Source organism: Haemaphysalis longicornis, unplaced genomic scaffold (genome assembly GCF_048455015.1).
Source record: "Haemaphysalis longicornis isolate Haplotype H1 unplaced genomic scaffold, Haemaphysalis longicornis Haplotype H1 scaffold_2, whole genome shotgun sequence".
NCBI classification, from domain to species: domain Eukaryota; kingdom Metazoa; phylum Arthropoda; class Arachnida; order Ixodida; family Ixodidae; genus Haemaphysalis; species Haemaphysalis longicornis.
In genome coordinates this window covers 160507531-160533689 of record NW_027526295.1, presented here as the reverse complement: position 1 = coordinate 160533689, position 26159 = coordinate 160507531, and the positions used below count along the sequence as shown (strand labels likewise).

General features: G+C 47.1%; 1 protein-coding gene and 1 long non-coding RNA gene across 2 annotated transcripts in view; one reads left to right on the top strand and one right to left on the bottom strand.

The window, feature by feature from the left end:
• Positions 1-26159, bottom strand: part of LOC144167472 (uncharacterized) — a 121901-nt gene that overhangs the window by 83300 nt on the left and 12442 nt on the right. The gene's annotated exons all lie outside the window — the stretch shown is intronic.
• Positions 3985-17923, top strand: LOC144170929 (alpha-L-fucosidase-like). Its single transcript, XM_077700927.1, has 6 exons — positions 3985-4276; positions 8347-8516; positions 11040-11312; positions 11932-12152; positions 15241-15482; positions 17184-17923. The coding sequence occupies exons 1-6, from the start codon at positions 3985-3987 to the stop codon at positions 17729-17731; spliced, it is 1746 nt and encodes a 581-aa protein (XP_077557053.1). The 3' UTR covers positions 17732-17923.

Sequence of the window (26159 nt, the reverse complement as noted above, 5' to 3'; positions counted from 1 at the left end):
CGTTAGGAAATACAGAAAGAAATGCCGGCAGTCTACAACGCCAAAGAAAGCATAGGGGAGTGGTTAGACTATTTTTTTACCGCTAGTGACGTTACATTATTATTAATTTTTATTAATTACGTGAGAAAGAAAGAAAGAAAAACACGCGCCCAGAGTAGGGACCGAACCCACGCCTTTCGATTAGATCTCGAATGCCTTACCAATTCGGCTATCTGGGCTAGTGTGTTGTGCTTCACTTTCTGGGGTATTTATATTTACTACAACTGCATCTGACGCTTGAGGGTGGTAGCCAGCGCCACTCATATATCTCGACGTTACTGTAGCGTCTAGTGTCCCTTTTCTGTCTTAGTATAACAAGGCGATGGGGAGATTTATTTCAGGGCGGAATTCTGTTTCAGTCGCGAGAACGGAGCGTTGTTTGATTACACATATCCGCAACTTGTGACGTGTTGCCATGTGCCACTGAAAAGCAAAACAGGGTTTTCTCTGACTCTGCAATTTGAAGGCTCTTTAAATAAGAATCTGGAAGGGCGTTACAGTTGTGGCAATGCACGCAGCCCGCCAAGCCATACTTTCTGTAACTCGAGTTCCTTACACTACGTACCATATGACGCACGCGATGGACGGGTGCGGATGTGACTTCATTTAAAGACAATCCGCGGTTCTCGTGCCGCGCCTGCCGAGCTGTTATGTGTGATTTAAAAGGATGATAAATACACCAAGAATGCACCCGTACGTATGAGTGACGCCAATTTTGAGCATAGAATTGAGCTTTTATTTTCTGCCGTCAGGTGGCCACAGCGCACGCGTTCTGCAGAAATGTGTGGCGTCTCATCGAAAACACATTGAAGGTCACCTCTCCTGAACGGTGGCGAAGAGCTTCGTAATTACCCTACTTTGGCTATGGCACTCTTCCGTCCTTCGTACGCAAACTAGTGTTCTCCATGACACATCGCACCACATTTGGTCCTACCTGCGTAACTAGGGGCGGTAATCTCGTGTTTTGTCCGTTTTGTGTCCGTTTCAAAAGTGTCCGTTTTGAGAAAGCCGTCATTGACTCAAAGCGAACACCCGGATGGGACGTGCCTGCAAGCACGGCGGAGCTATGAGCCACGGCTTCTCGAAGCAGACGATTTGGAGCAGACGATTTTTCGTAGCCTTGTTGTTGGTTCGCTGGCGGACCAATAAACATATAAAAGATAGTTTAAGGTAGGTTTAGTCATTTAAAATATTTAAAATGTGTCTACAAGAACAGTTAAGCAAAAGTCAACCCAAAGCCCGCCTGAAACTGGAAGTACGTCACAATAAAGCGGACACAAAACGGACTTTTTCAAAACGGACCGGCACGAGAATACCGCCCCTGTAGGTTTCAAATACCACCGTTATTAGCGAGTTTGCTGACGCTTTCGACCATGTCAGAAAATGGCGGTAGTTTATTCCACGTCAAGGAAAGATCTGTCTAGTTTGTCCCTCCCCCCTCCTTTGTAGGGAATTGGAGCAAACCCCCGTTGTAATGAGACCGAATGAATAGATTTCTCGTCTTACTAGCTTTTTCAGTTCCAACACCAGTGCACTAGGAGCAAAAAAATCAGTCAATTTCTCAAGAGTAAGGTTGCTTAAAGGCGAAGCTTTCTTTCATTCAACCTGAATTCAGTTCTCAGGTAACTGAAATATGAAATAAATGGTGTTAGTAGTAAGCGTGTGGTGGTTGATACTTTGTTTCAAACATAACCTCTAGATTTGCCGCAGCAGCATTCGGTCCCTCACCTTTCTACGCGCGTTCCGCAAGGCACTCTCCTGTTAGCTGCGTCATTTTCTCTTGCTTTGAAACCGTTGTGGGATCATGCTTCACGAGACGGACTACTTTGACGTATGACCGCGCGCAAACGACCGCACCGGAACGTCAGTTTCTCAGTTGGGAGCCAGATTGAGCTCTTCGACTCCCGGCCGCGGCGGGCGCTTTTCTGATGGAGGGGAAAAACAAAAACGCCCGTGTGTTCCAGATTTCGGCGCACGGTAAAGGTCCCCAGGCGTTCCAAATTATTCCGGAGCCCTCCACTACGGCGCGCCTCATCACCTGTGAATCGTCGGCGCGTTAAACCCCACAATCAATCAATCAATCAATCAATCAATCAATCAATCAATCAATCAATCAATCAATCAATCAATCAATCAATCAATCAATCAATCAATCAATCAATCAAGATTGATCTCTCACTCCCGCGGCGAGGGGCTGACTAGAACATAATCCACGATATCCAGTATAATAGACCTTGTACTGATCCAGAAGTGGTAGTATACTATAACAATTTTGCGACGAACATGTAACAGGGCTGAAGCATCTTTTAGCGCACCTTGATGTTTAATGTCTTCCGCATCAGATTCGGTCGGATAAAACTCAGTCGGGAGGTCACTTCATACCTACGTAATTACCCCGCTGTGAGACTCGGAAATAAGGCAACGCCGTACGCAGGCAAGTGCTTTGCTTACAGAAAGAGAGGTCTGGACGCGTGCCGGATGATTTTATCGCAGTCGCTTTTATCTGCCTCCCAGATGGCTTGCACCGACAGTATTCAAGGCTTGCCACTGCAAACCCGTTGACCCCGCCTCGCGTGCATCTCTTCAATCTGCTCAACGCCGCCGATAAGTTTGAATACGTCGCAAAGCAATTGTTCTTTCTTCTTTTGCCTTCGAGCCTCTTCCATTCAGCTCGAACAATCTCCCTGCCGCGAGCTTGATTACTAGAAAATGCGTTTGCCGAAGTGCGTACGTATTTCAATGTACGTACAAAGTGCACATGTTATCCCTTACATGCTGCTCTGAGAAAATAGGGAGTATATTGGGAGTAAAGGCCCCCAAAACGTAGGGCAGAAGAGAGAGAGAGAGAGCTATAAGAGATAAGAATCATAAAAGATAAGAAAAATAAGAGATAAAAATAAATTAGCCCATCGCTTTGAATGGGTGACTTGAAGTCCGGGTGGTCTGCCAGGGGAGGATGTAATCCCAAATCGTCTCAGCAACTATAATCCCGTGCAGGTAATCAAATAAGGCATATAGCACTTTTCGCTGAGATGACAGAGACGACGACGGTCCAATTAGTGCTTTAACGTCACAAAACCGTGTGGAGCCACGTGATCTTCAGTGCGAAGTGGTACCGTGCTTGGTTATTTGCCGGACACTCAGTCAAGACGTCCTAACTGTTTCCAACAATGCACGGTTGTGGCATTAAGGTCTCAACGTATGTCTGAGAGAATAGCGGTATGAATTCGTGAGAGCTGTGTAGAGGCGCAACCGATCGTATAGAGCCGCTAGCCGACGCGGAATTTGCTCCGGCAACCTAATTCTCAGGGCAAGATCTACATCATGCATGAAACAATGCAGGAACAGACTAGAAGTTGTTTCTGGTTGAAGTGGAAGAAATGTTTATTTTTACATCGACCGCCTTTCAGGACTAGGAAGTATACTCACAACGCCATTTTTCGTTCCAATAAACGTCTATCAACAACAATAACAGTGAACTCCACGCCATCCTTGCCGAAAGTTCAAATGCCTATATATATGTTTGTTTACTCCCACCAACAAATATTTCGATGAATCCTTGTCCCCAGCAAATGTATGTCGGGAGTTATGACCTGAGTGAGTGAGTGAGTGAGTGAGCGAGTGAGTGAGTGAGTGAGTGAGTGAGTGAGTGAGTGAGTGAGTGAGTGAGTGAGTGAGTGAGTGAGTGAGTGAGTGAGTGAGTGAGTGAGTGAGTGAGTGAGTGAGTGAGTGAGTGAGTGAGTGAGTGAGTGAGTGAGTGAGTGAGTGAGTGAGTGAGTGAGTGAGTGAGCGAAGTAACTTTCTCACCTCTATAGCAGCGGCACTCCAAATGTCTGATTTCATAGGGGATTCTACGTGTATGTAATATATATGCGTCAGGAAACGCATGTCTGTCCCAGGCTCGACACCGCCGTACCGTCCGCAATCGTTCCAAGTTGCCGAGTCATGGACGGCAAAGGAAAGCCGGAGTCCAGTCCGACAGCAGCTACCAACGTGGCCTTTGGTGCCAGAGAGCGTCCTTCCGCGAGGTTGAGAGTGCGCCAGGGTGAAGCAGCAGCGGCGGGCGATCGACCACAGCCCGAACCGCAGCCTCCGACAGGTGCGGCAACGGCGGGGACCAAGAACACCGACAAAGCCAAGCGGCCGCTCAAAAAGCAGGACTCTGTGCATACCAAAAAGCGTCCCGATGCAGCCAGCACCGCCGCGTCCAAGGCGACCAACGCGTACGATAATCGGTGTAATTCTCGTTTTCTTAGCTGTGTTACCTTGACGTTATAGTTACCAAGTGAAATGCCGTTGCTTCGACTCAACCCGCCATTTTTACAGGTGGGTGGAAAGCTAATTCAATATGCTTTCCATGTTAGCCGAAATTCGCTGCACAGGGAAAGTCGAGATTAAAGTGGAATAATTGTTCAAAACAACCAAGTAAGCGGGGAGACAGAACAGAGTAAACAATAAACTCTTCTTAGCCCTTCTTGCGTTGACATCTAGCAAGCGATGTCAGCCATATTCTATGCCAGGTTGGATGCAAAGCATCGCGCGCATCCACTACATGGCCAGATGTACTTCTACTCTCTTATCAGCACAGTATTACGTATAAGAGTGAATTTGCGCCCCCCATAGGCCAAGAAAATTTGGGGGACCCTTGAGGTTGACTTTAAGTCTGGAATGCGAAAGCATTATCACAGTTGGCGATAAGGAAGGCTGTCCCGCGTGCATCAAGAGAGAGCACGCCCTACGGCGCATTATGCCCTAGCACTGACGTCATCGAACCCCTAGCTGCGCCCGCGAGCGGTGAAAACGTTCCGCTCCTGCTCGCACGCCGTCGCTTGTCCGCGCCCTACGATCCCGGGGATTTCAGTGAGCGCCTTATAGAAATGTCTTCCGCTCAGGCTAAAAGCGCAGCCATTAACAGCTTTCACCTTTTTTCCACTATTTCTGCTCTCTAGGGACCAATGGCAATGGATAAAGGTCATCACGGCATCACGCGTCTGGCTCGGATTGGTTGTGACGCAAATTTTCGCGGTGTTGTACTTCCTGTCGACGCTGCGGACGTCTTCCAGAGGTGCGCTTGCCTCTTCACTCTCGCTCTATTCGCCAGTTATATACACAGCGGTGCAGACATGCATAGAAAGCCGTAACTCATATGAAACAGACGCGTATAGCTAAAATTCATATTTCATCTTGTCGCTTAACCATGGATAGAAGAGCCGTGGTTATCTGTATTAGCCAGAAGGGGACAAAAGCTTCGAAAGATTGTCCGGAGGCGCAGAACAAGCAAACCCAAGACGTCCCGTTCTTGCACGCAAATCGGATACTTGCGAATGCCCTCCCCCAAGTCGTGCCGTGTTTCGTAAAGACCATTTAGAGAAGTCAATTTTGTGAAGATGCTTTTAACACCTGTTCCAGTATAGGAATTTTGAAACAAATTAGGCCTATGTCACAATCCTCCGCTAAGACGATTCTGCGACCGCGCCTAGTATCGCATACACGTTTACAATGTATTGTTAACCACGGAGCCTCAATGGAGAGCATGAAAATGAAATTGACTTCATACTTTGCTATAACCAAGGCGCCGTGCAGGATGTGAAAGTTCTCGGAAGGGAGAGGTGTAGTGACCATCGTATGGTAAGATCCCGAATTAGGCTAGATTTGAGGAGGGGCCGTAACAAGCTAGTACGAAATAATCCGATAAATGAGCTAACATAAGGCGGAAAATTGAAGAATTCAGGATCGCGCTGCAAAACCGATTTTCAGCTTTAACCGAGAAAGCAGAGCTTTCGACACAGTAAGCGAGCGACAATCTTACACGCATTATCACGGAGCGTGCAGCAGAAGTAGGAGGTACGATCATACAGGTAACCGTTCCCATGAAACGAAATATTTAATTATAAAACGGCAAAGCATGAGATTACAACTATAGCGGAGCTCTCGAAGTTAATCAATAAGCGTGAGACAGCTGACATACGGAAGTATAATAGGGAGAGGATGGAATATGCTGTAAAGAACGGAGGCAGCCTGAAAGCAGTGAAGAGGCGTTTAGGCGGGGGGAAAAATCAGAGGTATGCAAGCAAGGCAATGTCAAGTAACGCAATGTAATCACAAATCGGGATAAAATAGACATAGTAGCCGAAGAGTTCTATAGAGATCTGTACAGTAGCTGGGACATCCAGGATAACGCTGAACAAGAAAGTAGTTAAGAGGAGATAGACATCCCACCAGTAACGACAGAAGAATTAAAGAAGGTTTTGAAACAAATGAAAGGGGGACAAAGCCCCTGGTGAAGATCAGATAACAGCAGACCTCTTGAAGGATTCCGGGCAAATTGTACTAGTAAAACTGCCAAACCTGTATACGCAATGCCTAATGACCGCAATGGTACCAGAATCTTGGAAGAACGCGAGCATCACCCTAATCCATTAGAAAGGTGACATGAAGGACTTGAAAAATTACAGGCCGATCAGCTTACTGTCAGTCGTCTACAAGGTACTTACCAAGGTAATCGCTAACAGAATTTCTGCAACCTTAGATTTCACTCAACCAAATTTCACTCAGGGTTTCGTAACAGTTATTCAACAATAGACCATATTCACATGATCAACCAGGGGATACAGAAATGCGCGGAGTATACTGAAGCCCTATATATAGTCTTCATAGATTGAGAGATCATTTGACTCGGTCGAAACCTAAGCAGACATTCAGGCATTACGTAACCAGGGTCTAGACGAGCATTAAGTAAGAATACTAGAGGATATTTACAATGGGTCCACAGCTACCATCATCTTCCATAAGGAGAGCAGTAAAATACCTATAAGGAAGAGCGTCAGACAAGGAGACACAATCTCTCTAATGTTATTCACAGCATGTTTACAAGAGGTTTCAGAACATTGGAACGGGAACAGGTGGGCGTAAGGGTTAATGGAACAAACCTCAGTAACTTCAGATCTGCTGATGACGTTGCCTTGTTAATTAACTAGTGGGACGAATCGCACAGCATGTTTACAGCCATAGACAAGCAGTGTAGAAGCATGGGTCTGAAAATTAATATGCAGAAAACTAAAGTAATGATCAATAACCTCCGGACAGCACAGCGGTTTGAGATAGGTGGCGAGGCAGTGGAGGTGGTAAGCGAATATATATCTACTTAGGCCAAGTAGTGACCGAGGATCCGAGCCAGGAGTCAGGGATAATTAGAAGGATAAGAATGGGGTGGAGTGCATTCAACAGGCATTCTCAGATAATCAATGGCAGCCTACCGTTGTCCGCGAAGAAGAAAGTGTATGACAGCTGCATCTTACCGGTACTCACCTACGGGGCAGAAACATGGAGGCTCACTAAAAGGGTTCAACTTAAAGTGAGGACGACTCAGCGAGCAATGGAACGGAAGATGGTAGGTGTAACATTAAGGGACAAGAAGAGAGCGGAGTGGGTCGGCAGAAGGTTAGACTGACATATGAGATCAGGAAGTTTGCGGGGATAAATTGGTCGCAGTTGGCATAGGGCCGGGGTAATTGGAGATCTATGGGAGAGGCTTTTGCCCTGTAGTGGGCATAGATAGGGTGATGATGAATGAATGATGAACTACGGTTCGGATACGTTGAATATAACAGTGACACTTTCACTGCCGTTCCAGCTCCCACGTGAATTACAAGCCGTGATGAGAATTCCCCAGCAAACATACCGCATGTTTGCCCGCTAAGGTAGAGCTATAAATCCTACCAGTGCTTGCTAAAGTGATTAACTTGCTGAAATAGAAGCCAGCTACAGTTTTACTCGAGTGTATCGCACCTGTGTGGCCGTGGTGCCTAACACGACGGCAGCCCTATCATCCTGGCTGGACGGGGCTACCATCAGTGCATGCAGCCCCGTCCCAGGATAAGATTGTTCATAAGGGGAAAAAACACTTCCTGAATTGAAGCAAAACAGCGCGAAAAAACGAAGGACGAGGGAGAACACACACACGAGCGCTGCTGGGTCACTACTTGGCCTAAGTAGATATATATTCGCTTACCACCTCCACTGCCTCGCCACCTATCTCAAACCGCTGTGCTGTCCGGAGGTTATTGATCATTACTTTAGTTTTCTGCATATTAATTTTCAGACCCACGCTTCTACACTGCTTGTCTATGGCTGTAAACATGCTGTGCGATTCGTCCCACTAGTTACTTAACAAGGCAACGTCATCAGCAGATCTGAAGTTACTGAGGTTTGTTCTCCCTCGTCCTTCGTTTTTTCGCGCTGTTTTGCTTCAGTTCATAATGAACCAACTGGCCCCACTTCAGACTTACTGAATCCTGCTGCACAAAGCAACAACTGTGATGATGGAGATGACGATGGTAGCGGTGGTGGTTGTAAACGCCGGTGCAGCGCACGGCCTACCGGCGGTACCCCCTGCGGCTGCTCCGGTTGGGCGCTACGCAGCCGACTGGGGCTCCCTCGACCGGCGACCGCTTCCGTCCTGGTACGACGAAGCCAAGGTGCGAATGGGTCTTTAGACTTTACACCCCTAAATGGGAAGACGAAAACTAGAATAAAATAAAAACTAACCTTTACGTCATAGTGGATGGTTTTACTGTGCGATATTTTCATAAGAACCCTCAGGGAAGATGTGAGAAGGCTTATTTCTTATGCCACGCATATGCCACGTTGTTTTTACCATTTTATGATATACACTCCGTGCGTGCATCTTCTGATCTACACAGTCAAACCCGATTATAACGAACCCGGATAGAGGGAATTATGCTATATATATCGAACAAAAATAAATCAGTTACGAAAATACACCCGAAACACATTCCTTACAACGAAGGCCACATCGGATATATCGAACTCGGCGAACCTAGGATTGCCGCCGAAACGCATGGTCTGTCTCACAGCGGTAATTTAGAGGTTGAATGGCCGCGGTTGATACGTTCAGCCTCACATGGAGCGATGTGACGTCCGGGCACTTTCCGTAACTGAAGCAGAGTGGAAAGCCGTTGAAAATAGTTCATGACTGGACCATAGAATTCAAACGGGACCATAGAATTCCTTTGGGGATTTCCTGAGTGTCGTCGAAAACCAGGTTGCCGTCACTGTGAGCCCCTCTGACGCAGACAACGTCGACGATGTCATGGCACCTGGCACTGCTGAAAGCACCAAAGAGGCAGAGGATGTCGCGGGTGAAAGCCGTCCGCCTCTTAATGAAGCACTTTCGGCAGGTGATATGCTCCGCCATTATTGCTTCGATATTGAAAGACAGGGGCTCGAATGCTGTGCTAGTTGACGCCGCCAAAGTGAAAGTGAAAACAAGAATCACCTCTTTTTTGCGAAGTAGGCAGTGGAGGCGGAAAGTAGCCTTATTGCTTGCAATAAATGGAATGCGCTGCCTACTTACGTACTGTCGAACACCTCCCTCACAGTCATGGCTGCAAGTGTACTAATTTCCACGTGGTTCTCCGCAGGCCCAGGCGTTGCTTAGCAACGCAGTGTTTTACTTGTCTTTTTACTATGGTGAAGTTCGTGCTGGAATAACACTTGCCCTGCGCATGACAACCGTTTCACTGCTTCAGACGCCGACGCCGACTTTCTCGTTCAATGCTGCCTTTATATCTTTCCATTAAAATATTAGGAAGCTTCATGAAGCTGGACATTTCGACTTAAGTGCCGAAATACAATCACAGAAAGATCTGAGCAAACTTAGAGGCGCTTCGCATTCCGGTCAATCCCTGTGAAACCATGTAACTGCAGGACTCCGGACGTTTTTCAGTAGAGCTGTTTATGCCGACAAAAATCCGCCCAGCGTAGACAGAAAAACCCAAGCGCACGTGAGCGCGTGCCTCGCGGCGACCGCCCGGCGTCGTCCAGGCTTGCGCGTGGGATTACGCCGCATGTGGAGCTCCCGCCTTCGTCGTCGTCGTCCTGTAGCCGCCGGCGCGCCAAGTGTCCGCCGCGCCGAAGAGGATGACGACGCATCTGTCAAGCCACCCCTTACAAATCAACACGTAGGGACGGCCACCGGACCAGCTGACGACGAAGTGCAGGTCTACCAAGGCGAAGACGCGCTACAAGGGGGTTCGCTCTACGCGACTGCGCCGTCGGAAGACGACGACGGAAAGGACGACGAGGATTGCTGCTGAAGAAAACACTGTACATACCTAAATGGTTTTTGCTTTACATTGCCGTCCACTGCTGAAGGCCGGTTACTCCCTCTTTCCTGGGATCCGCTGTCAGTGTGGGGAGAAGCTAGGTCGACGTCCAGCTCTGCTGTTTCTCCAGCCTTGCGCCACTAGTGCTAGCTGCGCCAATTTTTCGTGTGCACAGCTCAGCGAAGTACTCTTTGCTACTTGCAAGCTCACTTGCAATCACTGCCGTTTAGAGCAATGTCCATATGCGAACGCTCGTCATAAGACCGCTCTCGCTGCGGCGGCAGAGGCGAGAACCTCTTTCAGTGTGGTGGTTGCGTGGCTCTGGGGTCAAGCGACAGAATGGGTCAGGTTTAGCACTTGTAAGCCTAGTTAACTTGGGCGAGAGGTTTGTTTGGCTTGTTTTTGCGAAGCCCTTTTGAACAGAGAAATTTCCATGAAAGATTGGCCAAACCTGCCACACTTGCGTTCCGGCGGCGGCGCGCAATCCATGGTGAGACTGAGGGACCAAGCGCCAGCGAAGAAGCATTTAAACCATCGTCTGGTCCCGTGGTACCGCAGCGGCGAGGCACCGAGCGAGCGCAGCCTCACGTCACGTCACACCTGCCACCCTTCCGCTCCGACTGCTCAACGTCATTGCGACGCGATGAATGACCTTGCGAGGCATGTCATAGTAGAGCGTTCTCCCCAAGATGTTTCGTGACTCACCCCTGCTTTGTCAGGAACAAAGTTGGCTTGATGTGAGGTAACAAAGTTGACAGCATGCAGGCAGCACGAACCACTTTAAGGAACGGGCTTCATATGATTGGTGTCGCACATGTAACGTCGCAAATGTAACAGGCGAGCCGAAATGTAACCAGCCTTTCGCATTTCCAGGTCGGGCTATTCGTGCACTGGGGCCTGTACTCGGTGCCTGCCTTCTACTCGGAGTGGTTCTGGTGGCACTGGCAGATGAACGGCACTGCCGCGTACCGCGATTTCATGGCGCGCAACTACCGCGCCAGCTACACGTACGCGGACTTCGCGCCGCGCTTCCGGGCCCAGTTCTTCGACGCTGATCGCTGGGCGGAGCTGTTCAAGAAGTCAGGAGTGCGCTACGTCGTGCTCACCAGCAAGCACCACGAAGGATACGCGCTCTGGCCATCCAAGGTTTGTGCCAGCGCACCACTCTAAGCCCTACAATCAATCAATCAATCAATCAATCAATCAATCAATCAATCAATCAATCAATCAATCAATCAATCAATCAATCAACCAATCAATCAATCAATCAATCAATCGATCAATCAATCAATCAATCAATCAATTGTTCATTCATTCCATAATTAAGGATTCAATAAACAATATAACCGCGTGGGCCTTCGAGTGTCCAAGGGCTTAATACAACAAAAATCACTCAATAGATTGGCATCTCTGGTGATTGTATGGTCGAAAGCACCATGTGATAAAGTTAATGCTCATCTGTTTCCAAATTAGTCAGTTATGCAACAGAAGACTTCGAAAATGTTACACAATCAAGGAATCAATCTGACAAAACATTTACCACCCATTGGTAATGGTTTAAAATGCGTGAGTATCTCGCCTCTGTTCCTCGTAAACTTGACGATCGGCTCGATGCGCACGTCCGGCTCACCTAAATGAAGTTTGCGTGCGTCAAAGAACACGAGCTGTATACTTAAACTTGAAACTCCCCCATTCCCTCACGCCACGTAATGTTGTAACGGATTGGACCATTCTTCAATTACATTTAGCTTCTCCTGAACTGCAGGTATCCTGGAACTGGAACGCTGGGGACGTGGGTCCGAGACGAGACCTCGTGGGCGAATTGGCCCGCGCCGTGCGCAAAAAAGGCGGCATGCACTTCGGCCTGTACTACTCGCTCTACGAGTGGTTCAACCCACTCTACCAGCGCGACAAGGCGGCTTGTTGGGCCACGGACGAATACGTCAAGGCCAAGGTCTTACCAGAGCTGCGGGATATCGTGGAGACGTGAGCGCTCACCACTCAAACGCCGAGCTTGCCACGACTGAGTTCGCTGTGCAGCGCATGCAGTAGATACGCCTAGCGGCTATATAATATTTGCAAAACAGACATCCGCAACGACTTAATGCGCAAAATGTATTCCCGGACATGGATGAATGTGGTCGCAGGTCTTGCATTTATAGAGAACACAGTCGTTACATTGGTTGATGTTAGCACAGGACCGGGATAATTGGAGATTAGTGGAAGAGGCCTTTCCCCTGCAGTGGGCGTAGATAGGCTGGTGATGAGGATGATGATTATAATTATGATGATGATGATGACAGTCGTTACACTAAGAACTGAAGGGTAAAGTATTGTTGATGCTGGCGAGAAGACAAATAGCATATATGCAAATGCAGAAGCACGAAGCACATGGTTGCCCACCGGGACAGTTACCCGCTGCCTCCATTACAGTTGTAAATCTATACCTATAAAAAGAAGTGCCTGACTGACTGACTGACTGACTGACTGACTGACTGACTGACTGACTGACTGACTGACTGACTGACTGACTGACTGTGACTGACTGACTGACTGACTGACTGACTGACTGACTGACTGACTGACTGACTGACTGACTGACTGACTGACTGACTCATCAACGCCCAGCCAAAACTGTTACACCTAGAGACTTGAAATTTCACGAGTTTATTTGCGTCATTGAGTAGGTGCTCACTAAGGCGGGTTTTTCAGAAATTGCCTTCCTAACCGAAGAAAAGGGCGAAATTGTGGTTTCGCGAATTCGTGATTTTCTCGGTCACTCATTCACATATCGAAGCGCTTTTTGCTGATATAAGTAGCCCTTAAGAATACCTAAAAAGAAGTTTTTGGATTTCGCCCTAACCTACACCAGCGAGGTGATTCCGCATTCCGGAACTAAAACGGTGTTCCTAAAGATTCTCAAATAAATCTTTCACCGATTCAGTAATACAACTGATTTTTGCTAGAATATGTTACTCATACAAATGCACAGAAACGTTTTTGAGGATTTCGCTCTGCGACGCCGCTAAAAGGGCCCAATTGTTTTTTACAAATGACACGGCTGATGAGCCAAAAAGGCCTGACAGGTTATGTACACGTCTAGCCAAACTGCTCTTTCAAACGGCTACATATTGCAAGGGCACATTCTGATTACGGTGTTGGAGGTCAATATTTCTTAAAAATTTTAAAAATTACACCATGGAGAGAGTGAAAAGCGGTAAAATAGTTTTTCAGATATTAATTTTTTTACCACCCGCCATCTGACATATCGAACTAGTTTTTGTTGAGTTAGGCAACTTACTCACGTATATCAACACTGTTACACAACATGTTTCAATGACACCCTCCCAATAGAGGCAAGCGAGATTTCGGGAAAACACTGTGTTTTTACACTTCCCTAAATAACCACCCAGCCACTTGATATCTCCCATTCGTTTTTTCTTGAAAATGCTGCCCATTTAATTGCCCAAAAACCCACTTTCAGGATTTTGTCCTAACATGCGGATAAGAAGGCCAGCGAGATTTTTTAATCTGCATCGTTTTGGACGTAAAATACAGTTGAATTTTCCCGCGTTCGCTTTGCGGTCGCCATCTGTTGACACCTTCAGCAACTACGCGTCTCCTGTAGGAGCAGGTGTCATATATCATAAATGTAAAAGAGAAGATGTACCAGTAAAAAGCGCGAAGGTTAGCCCTCGGCATCTGCTGGGACTTCCTGCAACCTCGCGCCTCCCGTAGGGAGCCCGTGTTACTTATGATAAAACAGTACCGATGAGCATCGTTCATATCTTCTGAGATAGCACTTCCTACGAGGAAGAATACCCCTCACCCAGCCTGCCTCCATCATGTGTTCCGAGCGCAATCTCCTGCCGAATTTAAGTTGTGTTTGCAACCTGGCACTCTTCCTCATATAATATTAAGTGTGCAAGCAAGCCAAGCTCCTCCTTCTTCCATCCAATTTTCCAAACCTTGAGCTGCGGGAGAACCTGGTGACTAACAGCGGTCTGGATTTCCAGACAATACTTCCTCCAGAGCGAAGGCTGCCCACTCATCACATGGCTTTCTGAAATTGGGAACCACTCCCACTTCACCGGCGGCTCAATAAAACCTTTTTCACTAACTGACTCATTCGCTCAAACGCGCCATCTTGGTGCAATTTGTTTAGCGGAGTAAAACACGAGTGCCAGTCGTTCCACATTACCACGACGCGCCTGCAGTAGGAGCCTATGTACTGACAGCAGGCAGGCGCTCCCGAGTGTGTACCACTTCCCAATGAAGTAGCCTATTATGGCGACTAACAAATACCAATTTCTGTCCTTAATATAATGGCCCACCCGGGCACCGCCGGGTACTACCGCTAGTAGTGAATAAAGCGTTCTCCGCCATATTACCATGGTGCACCAACTCTTACCTTTTGTAGTTTTGTAGACACTCCTTCGAAGCCCGGCCGGTTAGGTATAATGTTTCGAATCACGTAAGCTCGGGTTCATATCAGCCCAGGAGCTATACCCTTTTCAAAAGGTGCAGAGTTCTCACTTGCGCCGGACAGTCTGAATGTAGTTTCTCCAATAGCAACGCGCATAGAAACACGTCCTCTATAAAGGGAGAATACGTTTAATCAGTGCTCCGTCTTATCTTGAGATCAAGGTTCGCCCATTTTATTTATTTATTTATTTATTTATTTATTTATTTATTTATTTATTTATTTATTTATTTATTTATTTATTTATTTAGTGCATACTGCCAGCCACCTCTTGGTGGCCAAAGCAGGAGTGGCGTACATTTGAATACTTCCAGTGATGAAACACGCTAGAAAATGTGCTGAATATTTCTTTTTCTTCCACATTCATATCTTGTCAGCTTCTTGCCTTCCTGCCTTGCGGCTTGCCTGGAACCTAAAACTAGCGAAGTTTCATCTTCTTGGTAGCATAAATACCAGCGCTTTTTTTTCCTGACCCGTTTATCAACCGCAGTTGACTAAAACATAAGCCCGCTAAGGACGCAGATCATTCAACTATTTGTATCGCCCGCATTGCGTAGTTACCACCGGACTCCCGACCGTGGTGGCGCGCAGGTACCGACCGGACGTGATCTGGTCGGACGGCGACTGGGAGGCTCCGGACACCTACTGGAAGAGCCAGGAGTTCCTCGCCTGGCTCTACAACGACAGCCCCGTCCGCGAAAGCGTGGTGGTGAACGACCGCTGGGGCAAGAACACCAGCTGTCGCCACGGCGACGTGTACGCCTGCCGCGACCACTACAATCCGGGCAAGCTGGTTTCCCACAAGTGGGAGAACGCACTGCCCCTGGACAAAGGTAAACGCGCACCGCATCACCAACTGCTCTCGCCCTACATTTACTACAGGGGCAGCGAACGAAGATCGTACGAGTGCTAAACCTGAACGCATAATTTTCGGCGTTTTGCTTACCAAAAGCCGAATAATTACGAATCTGTACCACTTCAGTCTTATCGCTTCAGCTAGCGCGCAAAGAAGCTGTTTAGCGGTTCACTATAGAAACCCAGGGGAGGCTGAATCTGGAGACATTGCCCTCATGCATCATACCATATGGAGAGAGAGAGAGAGAGAGAGAGAGAGAGAGAGAGAGAGAGAGAGAGAGAGAGAGAGAGAGAGAGAGAGAGAGAGAGAGAGAGAGATCTTTGATGAAGTCTGGCGATGTTGGCCGGGCTAAAATGCCTAACTTGCTACGCCAGTTGATGACGTGATGAAGATGATGGTGATGATGTTCAAGAACTTGATGCGCACAGAAATGGCGAGTTATTCACAGCGACTGGTCTAGACCTGTGTGTTTCAGGTACCCTATCAGCACTTTTGGTAGCCCGTAAAGCACGTTTGGGACAAGCCCATGGTTCTAGAACGTCCTTTAGCTGCATGTCCACGGTAAGCGGCAGTCCCAAAGCCACTGCGAGGGACACTCTTTGAGCACTGAATCGAGCACATTCACAGAGCAGGTGCTGCAGGGTTTCTCGCACATCACAGTGTGGGCAGAGTGGCAACGTAGCTTGTTCCATCTTAAAGAGGAAGTTGCGCGTGTATGCGACATTAAACCGCATATGATGTAGAATAGCTTCTACCCGCTATGGAGAGAGGCAAGGAAAAAGCCTCACATCATTACAGACTCCATACAGGCAGCTCAAAATTACATAAACGGCACAATACGTCGAAGATTTGCCAAAATTTGAGTCAGCACCCTAAACTGCTCCGGAAAACCCACATGATCACTTGTGCGCTAGTACATGAAGGACTTGAGAGAAACGAAGCGCCTACAGTACCACCCGCGAAATTACAAACCGGGCGGATAGCCCCTCCTATGGCCTCACCCTTCTCCCTAACTCCTATTTAGAACGCCTAATAATCAAACGGGCACACAGGCAACCCTATCTAACCCTACACAAAACCTTAAGTGCCAAAGTAGCTTAAACCCTAACAAGAACCCAAACGAACACCTTCCCGAGCTTGCACAGATATTCCATGATGTAGCCACATCAATACCCGCTAAAAAGCCCAGATTGGGGAACTACTCGGATACATTATACCATACGCCATGGGAGTGCCCCGTGGCCTTCCACCACACCAAACAACACACACACACACACTTTGGGAGGCAGCACTGGTCAGCTCTGAACAGGCTAATCATCAATTCTGATGGTCCGAGCACTGGAGGGGTCAGGAGAACCGGAAGCCCTGGACATAGGTCCCCACCCCCTTGGAGGAGAGAGCCTAAACGGCAAAAAAACGTATTATTATATCTGTATCTGCACCCGGTATACTTGCACCGCCTCCATAAATGCGCCTTAAATTATTGTCGAGACAAATTACATCCTTCCTATCTGCGTATACCTCTCGTTATCACTTTCTCCTTCTGCATTGTTTTACCTTCCAAACACAGCAAATTATCTTTGAAAAGTGCTGCTTTTTCTACCAGAAGCGTCCGGTTACTACCAGACTCATGGCCACCTCGTAATATACACGTTTGTCCTTGCGCTCGTCTGCGCAGGTGACGAAAAAGTTGGCGCAATCTGGGGCTACCGGCGAAACGTGCAGCTGTCAGACTTGTTGACCATCGAGGAGCTCATCGAGGAGCTCGTGTCCACGGTCAGCTGCAACGGCAACCTTCTCTTCAACATCGGCCCCACCGGCGACGGCACCATCCCGCTCCTGTTCCAAGAGCGGCTCACGCAGCTGGGCGCCTGGCTCCGGGTCAACGGGGAAGCTGTCTACGGATCCCGGCCCTGGAAGCACCAGAAGGACGCGCTCGCGGCACACGTCTGGTACACGTGCAAGCCGGGACCGAAGCGGGACATGGTCTACGTCTTCTTTCTCAAGTGGCCCAAGGAAAACAAGCTCTCGCTCGGGTCTCTCAGGCTGGCGAGTGATGCCGAGATCACGATGCTGGGCGTTCCGAACGTCACCCTTTCGGCCAGCCCTAAGAAGCATGAAGGCACCGCAGGGGGACAGGCTTTGATCGTGACGCTTCCCTTTTTGACGCCGGATATGATGACGACACCGTGGGCTTGGGTGTTACGAGTTGAAGGGGCGCTCTGAGCTTAATCTTAGAGTTGGTGCTGCGCTGGCATTGCGTTCACATTACGTACGCGCGTTAGCCAGTTTGTCACATAGATAGGTTGAGTCACGAAAAGAACCTGGGCAGGAAAGCTTGCCGCACATCATAAGTTCTTTCCGTGCGTACAATTTTTACAGCGAAACGGTATATCGATACCCGATGGTTCAATCGTGTCCGCCGTCTTTAGACAAATACGCTTTCCGGCAAAACCAACTTCGTCGTGAACGCTTTGTACATATCTTCGAAAAACTCATACTGCGATTGACCATTAAGATGCCTCTATTACGACGCCGAGTGTAATTTTACTGGTCATATTTGTTTACTTCACCACGTAGTTGTAATCAGTTATAAGTTCCTGTCCAATACATGGGCCTCTGCGGGAGGATTATAGTTACACAAAACGGCTCTCACTCGTGTTTAACTATACCGAAACAAATCGTATAACGTTAAACTTCTCAAACTCCTACATAACCATGGCAAGATACATCTCAGCAGGTATCATGAATAACTTTAAGTTGCAGTATTAATTCAAATAACATGAAGCCGTTGCTCCTACACCCTTCAAGCAGCATTACAAAGCCATTGTGAAAGGGAGATCGCGAGAATTTCTTTAAGTACGAAGTTGTACCATACTCTGGTACAACTTAAGAACGACACCGTAAGATTCCCCTGCGCCTCTCTACCACAGCTGGCTGTTACTCCGCGCAGCTGAAAGAGGGCTTTACTGTGAGTATTTTGAGCATGACACGAGATTTTCCGTGACTTTCTAGGTCTCAATCTGCTTGTAAATTAGTGCAGCGATGACAAACAAAGTGAGAAAAACGAGGTCATGTCCCGGCTGAAGGAGCCCTGAAGAAATAATACAAGTTTGTACGAACTCTGCTTTAGTACCTCACTCAGCTCCATTCAAGCCAAGACGCCTTTTTAACCAAAAAGAAAATGTAAACGCAAGAAGTGTTACGAAAATTCAGATTTCGCGCTACAGTGACGTGTTACGGGCAGGAGTGACGTCTTATGGACCAGAACTAAAACCATTTTATCAGTATCTAACTGCACGTTAGTATTCAAGTGATGCGAACAAATGGGACTAGAGGCCCGACAACAATTTCCCAGTTATGTGTCTTAGCGATACTTTAGGTCGACGGCCGCCAGTCGCACAAACAAACTTCTATGAAGTTTGTTTGTGCGACTGGCGGCCGTTGGCCGTCGACGCCGCCCCCGAGAATTCCATGTAACGGCTGGCAGAATCTCTGCTTTCACACGTTGTAGAGCCACGTGTGTAAATTCAAGTGAGGTCGCATGGGCAATTGTTGTGGGTGTCGTTTAAAGCTTTGCTTTCCAACCACGTCCACAGCGTGGATTGGAGCTAATTTTTTTTTTTAACGAAAACGCTTCTTTGCTGATAAATATTTAGACGACAGAGGAAGGTACATTCAGGTACATCCTGTTACATATAGACAGCATTGTAGGGCTACTTGCTGCAACTTCTTTTATTTTATTTCCCTGTTTTCTATTCGTGCTATTTTTGCCTGCAGCAAATGGAAGACAGAGCAGTAAGGGAAAAGTTAAAATAGTGAAAGAAACCAGCAGAGCGGGGAGGGGGACACAGTAGCACATATATGACAAGAAGAAAGAAAAACTGATACGTGCCCCCTGGTTTAGGGTAATAGCACTGAACACTGAGGCAATATTGAGAACAGTTTTACGGGGGGATAACGCTAAGAGGGTGTGGTTCTGTTACAACCTGTCTGGTTGCGCAATTACCGGCGAACAACATGGAAAAAAGGAATAATTTGACACGCTTGTAATAATTTAAGACGCGCCCATCCAAATGTACCATGAAAACCGTCTCGGTCTGGGGAGGGCGGGGGGGGGGGGGGGGGGCGAAACGCACGAGGCACCACCGTATGGAAAGACAGTCACACTGAACGCATGCGACACTGCATCTGACTCGTTGCCAACGTAGTAAAAATGTTGCTGCCGCTGTTGTTCCTTCGTTCGTGGCGCACACCCTGGGGTACTGGCCAGGCATCGGAAGCTTTCAGGGATAGTGCGCCCGCTTAGCGAAATTCACAAAACTGCGAATTGAAAGCGTAAAAGCCGTATAGTGCACACCGCGTGCACCTGAACACGTTTGGGCGTTAGTAGAACAGGTGCGCACCAGCCGCGCAGAACCCTGGTTCTAGCGAAGCTGTGGCGTGTACCAGTCTGCTTGCTGACGCTATTCTCGCCGCAACCCGAAGAACAGGAAGCGAAGAAAGAGGCGCGTACACGGTGTAGCAAAAAGCTCGAAGGAATTCACGCCAAAAGACAAAAAAAAGACGAAAGGGAAGAAGGAAATCCAAAAAACGATATAGCAGCAAATAAGCCGTTAATGACAATCGCCGCGCTTTCGGCTTCAAGGCACGTAAGCTTACTTAAGCGCTCTAAACAATTTTCTTGCTCTCGTTTGAACAGCGCCTGGGTAAATCTTCCAACACTGCGGCGGATTCAGGGCATCATTACAGCGGGAATTTCTATGGCTAGGACAAGAGATTTTATGGCGTCTGCGCAGAAAAACTCCCCCTTTAAAATGAAGGGTGAAAGAGACAATTGAGAGTGCGAGAGGCAACAACAGAAGCAAGCGCATAATCGCACTCGCGTCGGAGCGGAACCTCTCCCCACAAAAAGTGTGTGCGTGTGCGTGTGCGTGTGCGCGTGCGCGTGCGTGTGCGTGCGCGTGTGCGTGGCGTGTGTGTGCGTGCGTGTACGTGTATGTGTGTGTGTGTGTGTGAGAGAGAGAGAGATAGATATAGAGACGAAAGAGAGAGAGAGATGTAGATAGATCGATAGAGAGAGAGAGAGAGAGAGAGAGAGAGAGAGAGAGAGAGAGAGAGAGAGAGAGAGAGAGAGAGAGAGAGAGAGAGAGAGAGAGAGAGAGATCACTTTATTTGCCAAGCAAGCTGGCTTAGGAACGCGTAGTGGCCGCTGGCAAAAGGCTGGCGGTGACGGTACATGGGGCCTCGGTAAACCAGAAGTAGTTGAACTCCTGTTTGCGAGCTGTCCAGCGCGTCCTCCGAAAGCTGAAAGCTGGCGCTGGTGGGGTTGGGCTGAGACACAATCAAGGGAAGGAACTATCTGTCTGTCTGTCTGTCTGTCTGTCTGTCTGTCTGTCTGTCTGTCTGTCTGTCTGTCTGTCTGTGTTTGTTCCTTTCTTTTTTAGAGCGCAGGTATTATGCGAAAGCTCCGGTGGTTTCACGGCGCCCCTCGCCCTCGTAGCTCGATGTAATTGAGAGAACGAGGACACCGATTGTTATCTCGTTCTTTCTGCATTTTTTATCCGTCCATCGGTCTGTCTTTCCGTTCTTTTTTGTTGTTATCGAGATGGCGTTAACGATAAGGAGGGCAGGAAATCGATTTTCTGATGTCCGACCCCCAACGGTGTAGTGAGTGCACTTTTCGTGCAACCCACAACACGCCAGTCGCATAAACATGCCCCAGTGAAAGCGCGCGAGTAAGCTCGCATTTGCGCTCCCAGAGCAGAGGGTAAAAATAACCGTCGTTCCCATCCGGCTCGAATCCCTATCCTTCGTAAGCGACTGCCTGCCTCAATTCGCTTGCTTTATTCGCCATTGCTGTAATTACAATCCTTTCCGGACGTGAGGCCATTGACTTTCTCTCCATGGTTAGTACGGGCGAAGTGTAAACGCTTTCCGAAATAGGAAAGCGGCAAGGAGAACGCACATTAAATAAACGAACGCAAGTGCAAAAAAAAAAAAATAATAAAATGAGCTACGCCTGCAGGGTTACAAAATAACCGCCTTGCCTCTTAAGAGCCGCTTTCGAAACATTGAAATTCGTCGGAAAACCTGCCCAACGCCAGGAGCGTACGTCACGGCGCCCGCATAACATCTCCGCTTTCGTCGTATTAAAAGCGAAGAGAATCTCGCGCGCGGAAACGCGAACCAAATACAGCTAAAGCAAAGTGCCTCGAAGAGGTATCCACGTTCGCGTCCTTCGACCAGGGAAGGCATTCATTATGCGATGTAAGAAAGGCGGTGCGCCAGCTCTGTACGCCTAGTGAAAACCTGAAAACCCCGCACCCTCCCCTTGTCCCTCCACGCCTGCTATACTCGAGGAGACAAAAATAGATCCGCATCACTTAACGTCTCTCACGGGGGGTTGTGCCTAACAAACACTGCGCTTCTCCACACAAGCATCCGCTGATCGCTGGAAGATATATGGCGTTAGTACGGCCGCCGAGTTCAGAGCGCGAAGTGCATGTGTACCGGCGTGAGCGTCGAACCCGAATTCTTTTCGGGAAATGAGCCGAACGCCGGCCACAGGTCTGTTTTCGCGAAACCCCCAGGTGCGGAGTAAGGAATGGGGTGGTCACCGCCGCGGGCTACAGTTACCGCCGCCGTCTTTTAAGCTGGCGCGGCTGTGTTGACGTCATCGATGACGTCAATTACACGGCTTAGGCAGCGGGAGGAAGGCATCGAATTCTTTGTGTCCTTTTTTTGCGTGTTGTGTTTGTCATTGTTGTTGTTGTTGTTGTTCCGATAAAAGTCGTGGTATGTCTGGGAGGGGTCAAGGGCCAAATCTAAGGCACCTCGCTGAAGCAGCATTCTGAAGATCGAACAACGTGGTAGGTGTCTCTACTCTTTCACTGTTGGTGCGAGGTTCAGCACGAACAGTAGAGGCTATGGCGGTGCCTTTTATTCTATATATCGTATTTATTCGACTCTAACGCGGTCACGATTATAAGGCGAGGGTGCAGTTAGGAGAGTTTAAAAATCGCCAGATATATATGTATATATATATATGGAAATGAGGGGCTCGTTAGAAAATACAGAAAGAAAAGCCGGCAGTCTACAACACCAAAGGAGGCATAGGGGAATGGTTCGACTATTTTTTGACCGTTAGTGAAGATATATTTTTTTTAATTATTTACGTAGAAAGAAAGAAAAAAAGAAAGAAAGAAAGAAAAACACGCGCCCAGAGTTGGGACAGAACCCACGCCTTTCGATTAGATCTCGAATGCCGGCAACTAACGGTCAAAAAATAGTCTAACCATTCCCTTATGCCTCCTTTGGCGTTGTAGACTGTCGGCATTTCTTTCTGTATATATATATATATATATATATATATATATATATATATATATATATATATATATATATATATATATATATATATATATATATATATATATATATATATATATATATATTATATATATATATATATATATATATATATATATATATATATATATATATATATATATATATATATATATATATATATATATAACACAGAAATAAGGGTTGGCAGTCGAGAAAACCTCGGAAAGCAAAGGGGAGGATGTGGTAGACCATTGAAACAGATTAAGAATTTGGAAAGAAAGAAAGAAAGTGAAGAAAAAATGCCCGCCAGGTGGGATCCCACCTGGCGGGCATTTTTTCTTCACTTTCTTTCTTTCTTTCCAAATTCTTAATCTGTTTCAATGGTCTACCACATCCTCCCCTTTGCTTTCCGAGGTTTTCTCGACTGCCAACCCTTATTTCTGTGTTATTTTCAACGAGCCCCTCATTTCCTATTCTGATTCGCTACATGCATAGCGAGGGCCTCTGTTCTGGCAGTCTTGTTGCCAAAGGGAGCTTAAGAGGGTTCAAAGCTGGTCGACCACTCTGGACATGTCGTAGACACTCGAGTCACGACCCGGGGGTTAAAAAGAAGGTCCCCTTCACCCCGATTAGTCCGAATGGCGCTGGCTACCACCCCAAGCACAGGAAACAAACATACCTAACATAAATACCCCAGAAAGTGAATGGGAAAATCGCCCCGCCGGTAGCGTAGTGGTTATCGCACCAGACCGGTATTCTGGAGGTCGTGGGTTCGGATCCCACCTGGCGGGCATTTTTTCTTCACTTTCTTTCTTTCTTTCCAAATTCTTAATCTGTTTCAATGGTCTACCACATCCTCCCCTTTGCTTTCCGAGGTTTTCTCGACTGCCAACCCTTATTTCTGTGTTATTTTCAACGAGCCCCTCATTTCCTATTCTGATTCGCTACATGCATAGCGAGGGCCTCTGTTCTGGCAGTCTTGTTGCCAAAGGGAGCTTAAGAGGGTTCAAAGCTGGTCGACCACTCTGGACATGTCGTAGACACTCGAGTCACGACCCGGGGGTTAAAAAGAAGGTCCCCTTCACCCCGATTAGTCCGAATGGCGCTGGCTACCACCCCCAAGCACAGGAAACAAACATACCTAACATAAATACCCCAGAAAGTGAATGGGAAAATCGCCCCGCCGGTAGCGTAGTGGTTATCGCACCAGACCGGTATTCTGGAGGTCGTGGGTTCGGATCCCACCTGGCGGGCATTTTTTCTTCACTTTCTTTCTTTCTTTCCAAATTCTTAATCTGTTTCAATGGTCTACCACATCCTCCCCTTTGCTTTCCGAGGTTTTCTCGACTGCCAACCCTTATTTCTGTGTTATTTTCAACGAGCCCCTCATTTCCTATTCTGATTCGCTATATATATATATATATATATATATATATATATATATATATATATATATATATATATATAGGTCGTTATAAGAGGTTTCTGGCGACTGGATGTGAAATACGTAGAAGTTCATTAACTCAACGTTTCGGACAGGGGGATCATCCTTTATCAAGAGTAATGTCTTGCAGAATGGAAGCTGTTTATATACAGTTCAAGCATTTGAGGCTCCAGGGCGGTCACCTACATTTTAAGGTTGAAAGAGATGAGGAAGGGAGAAAAGAGCATGGAAGGCAGCAATAAGGAAGGGTTAAAATAAAAAAGCAAAAATAAATAAGAGAGGGAGATGGAAAGAGATGAGGAAGCGAGAACTAAAGAGTGAGAGAGAAAGGCAGGAATAAGAAAGGGCAAAAATTACACCATCTTCCCGTAGGGGAACCCTGAGTAGTATGCGAAGGAGCCATGGGGTCGACTGTAGTTCCCATTAGTTTTCAGTTAGTCTTTTCCGTTGACGTTCAGCTTCGCGTGCCTTCGTTTTATCAGTATAGCTTCTTGACGTAGTTTGAATGAGTGAAGGACATAAGGCGCGTTCGTAGCACATGCTCCCGTCTCGGTTTGTAGCGCAGTGGGGAGAGCGCCACGTACCTCCTGTTGTGACCAGAGAGTCGTGGGATCGAAACCGGGCGCCACCTATTTCTTTTTATAGTGGACTGCGCTAACGTCAGCCCAAGCGCTGACGGGGCTGAAGAGACGCGCATGCGCCGTAGAGTGCGGAAGGCGGACAACGACAACGAGGGAGGGAGGTACACAGCCCCGAGCATGAGGTGCTTCGCATCTAAAATAAAAAATATAGTAAAAATGTACAAAGTACCCGGAGAGCGAGTGAAAGACAGACACGCATATTTGTCTGGCTAGCCGAGGAGCGATAGGGGACACATAACTGCGTGGGTAACAGGCGCGGCGAGCTGTAAGTTGTAACCACCCCGGTCAGCGTCGGCTCCCATAGGGGAGCAGTATGCATACGTGCGTACTGCATACGTGCATTTACATATATATATATATATATATATATATATATATATATATATATATATATATATATATATATATATATATATATATATATATATATATATATATATATATATATATATATATATATATATATATGTGTGTGTGTGTGTGTGTGTGTGTGTGTGTGTGTGTGTGTTTGTGTGTGTAGCGAATCAGAAATAGGAAATGAGGGGCTCGCTGAATTACGACAGAATCCCACCCGGCGGGCATTTTTTCACCACTTTCTTGCTGACTCACAACATTCATCTGTTTCTATGACCTACCCTTACCGCCCTTTGCTTTCCGAGGTTTTCTTGACTGCCAACCCTTATGCTATATATATATATATATATATATATATATATATATATATATATATATATATATATATATATATATATATATATATATATATATATATACATATATATATATATATATATATATATATATATATATATATATATATATATATATTTATATATATATATATAGCGAATCAGAATAGGAAATGAGGGGCTCGTTGAAAATAAGGCAGAAAATAAGAATTGGCAGTCAAGACAACCTCGGAAAGCAAAGGGGAGGATGTAGTACGTCAAGATAAAGAATTTGGAAAATACGAAAGTGGAGAAAAAATGCCCGCCAGGTGGGATCCGAACCCACGACCTCCAGAATACCGGTCTGGTGCGATATATATATATTGTCAAGAAGACAGCCGACACGCCGGTAGCCGGTTGAGCTTGTTTAATTGCAGGAGAGAAGCCGATGGATAGCGCAGGTCTGAGCGTTGCGACCACCAAACGCGTTTCTGGCGCATGCACTTCCTGGGGTTCATCGTCGTCTCTGACACCTCTTTGGCGCATAT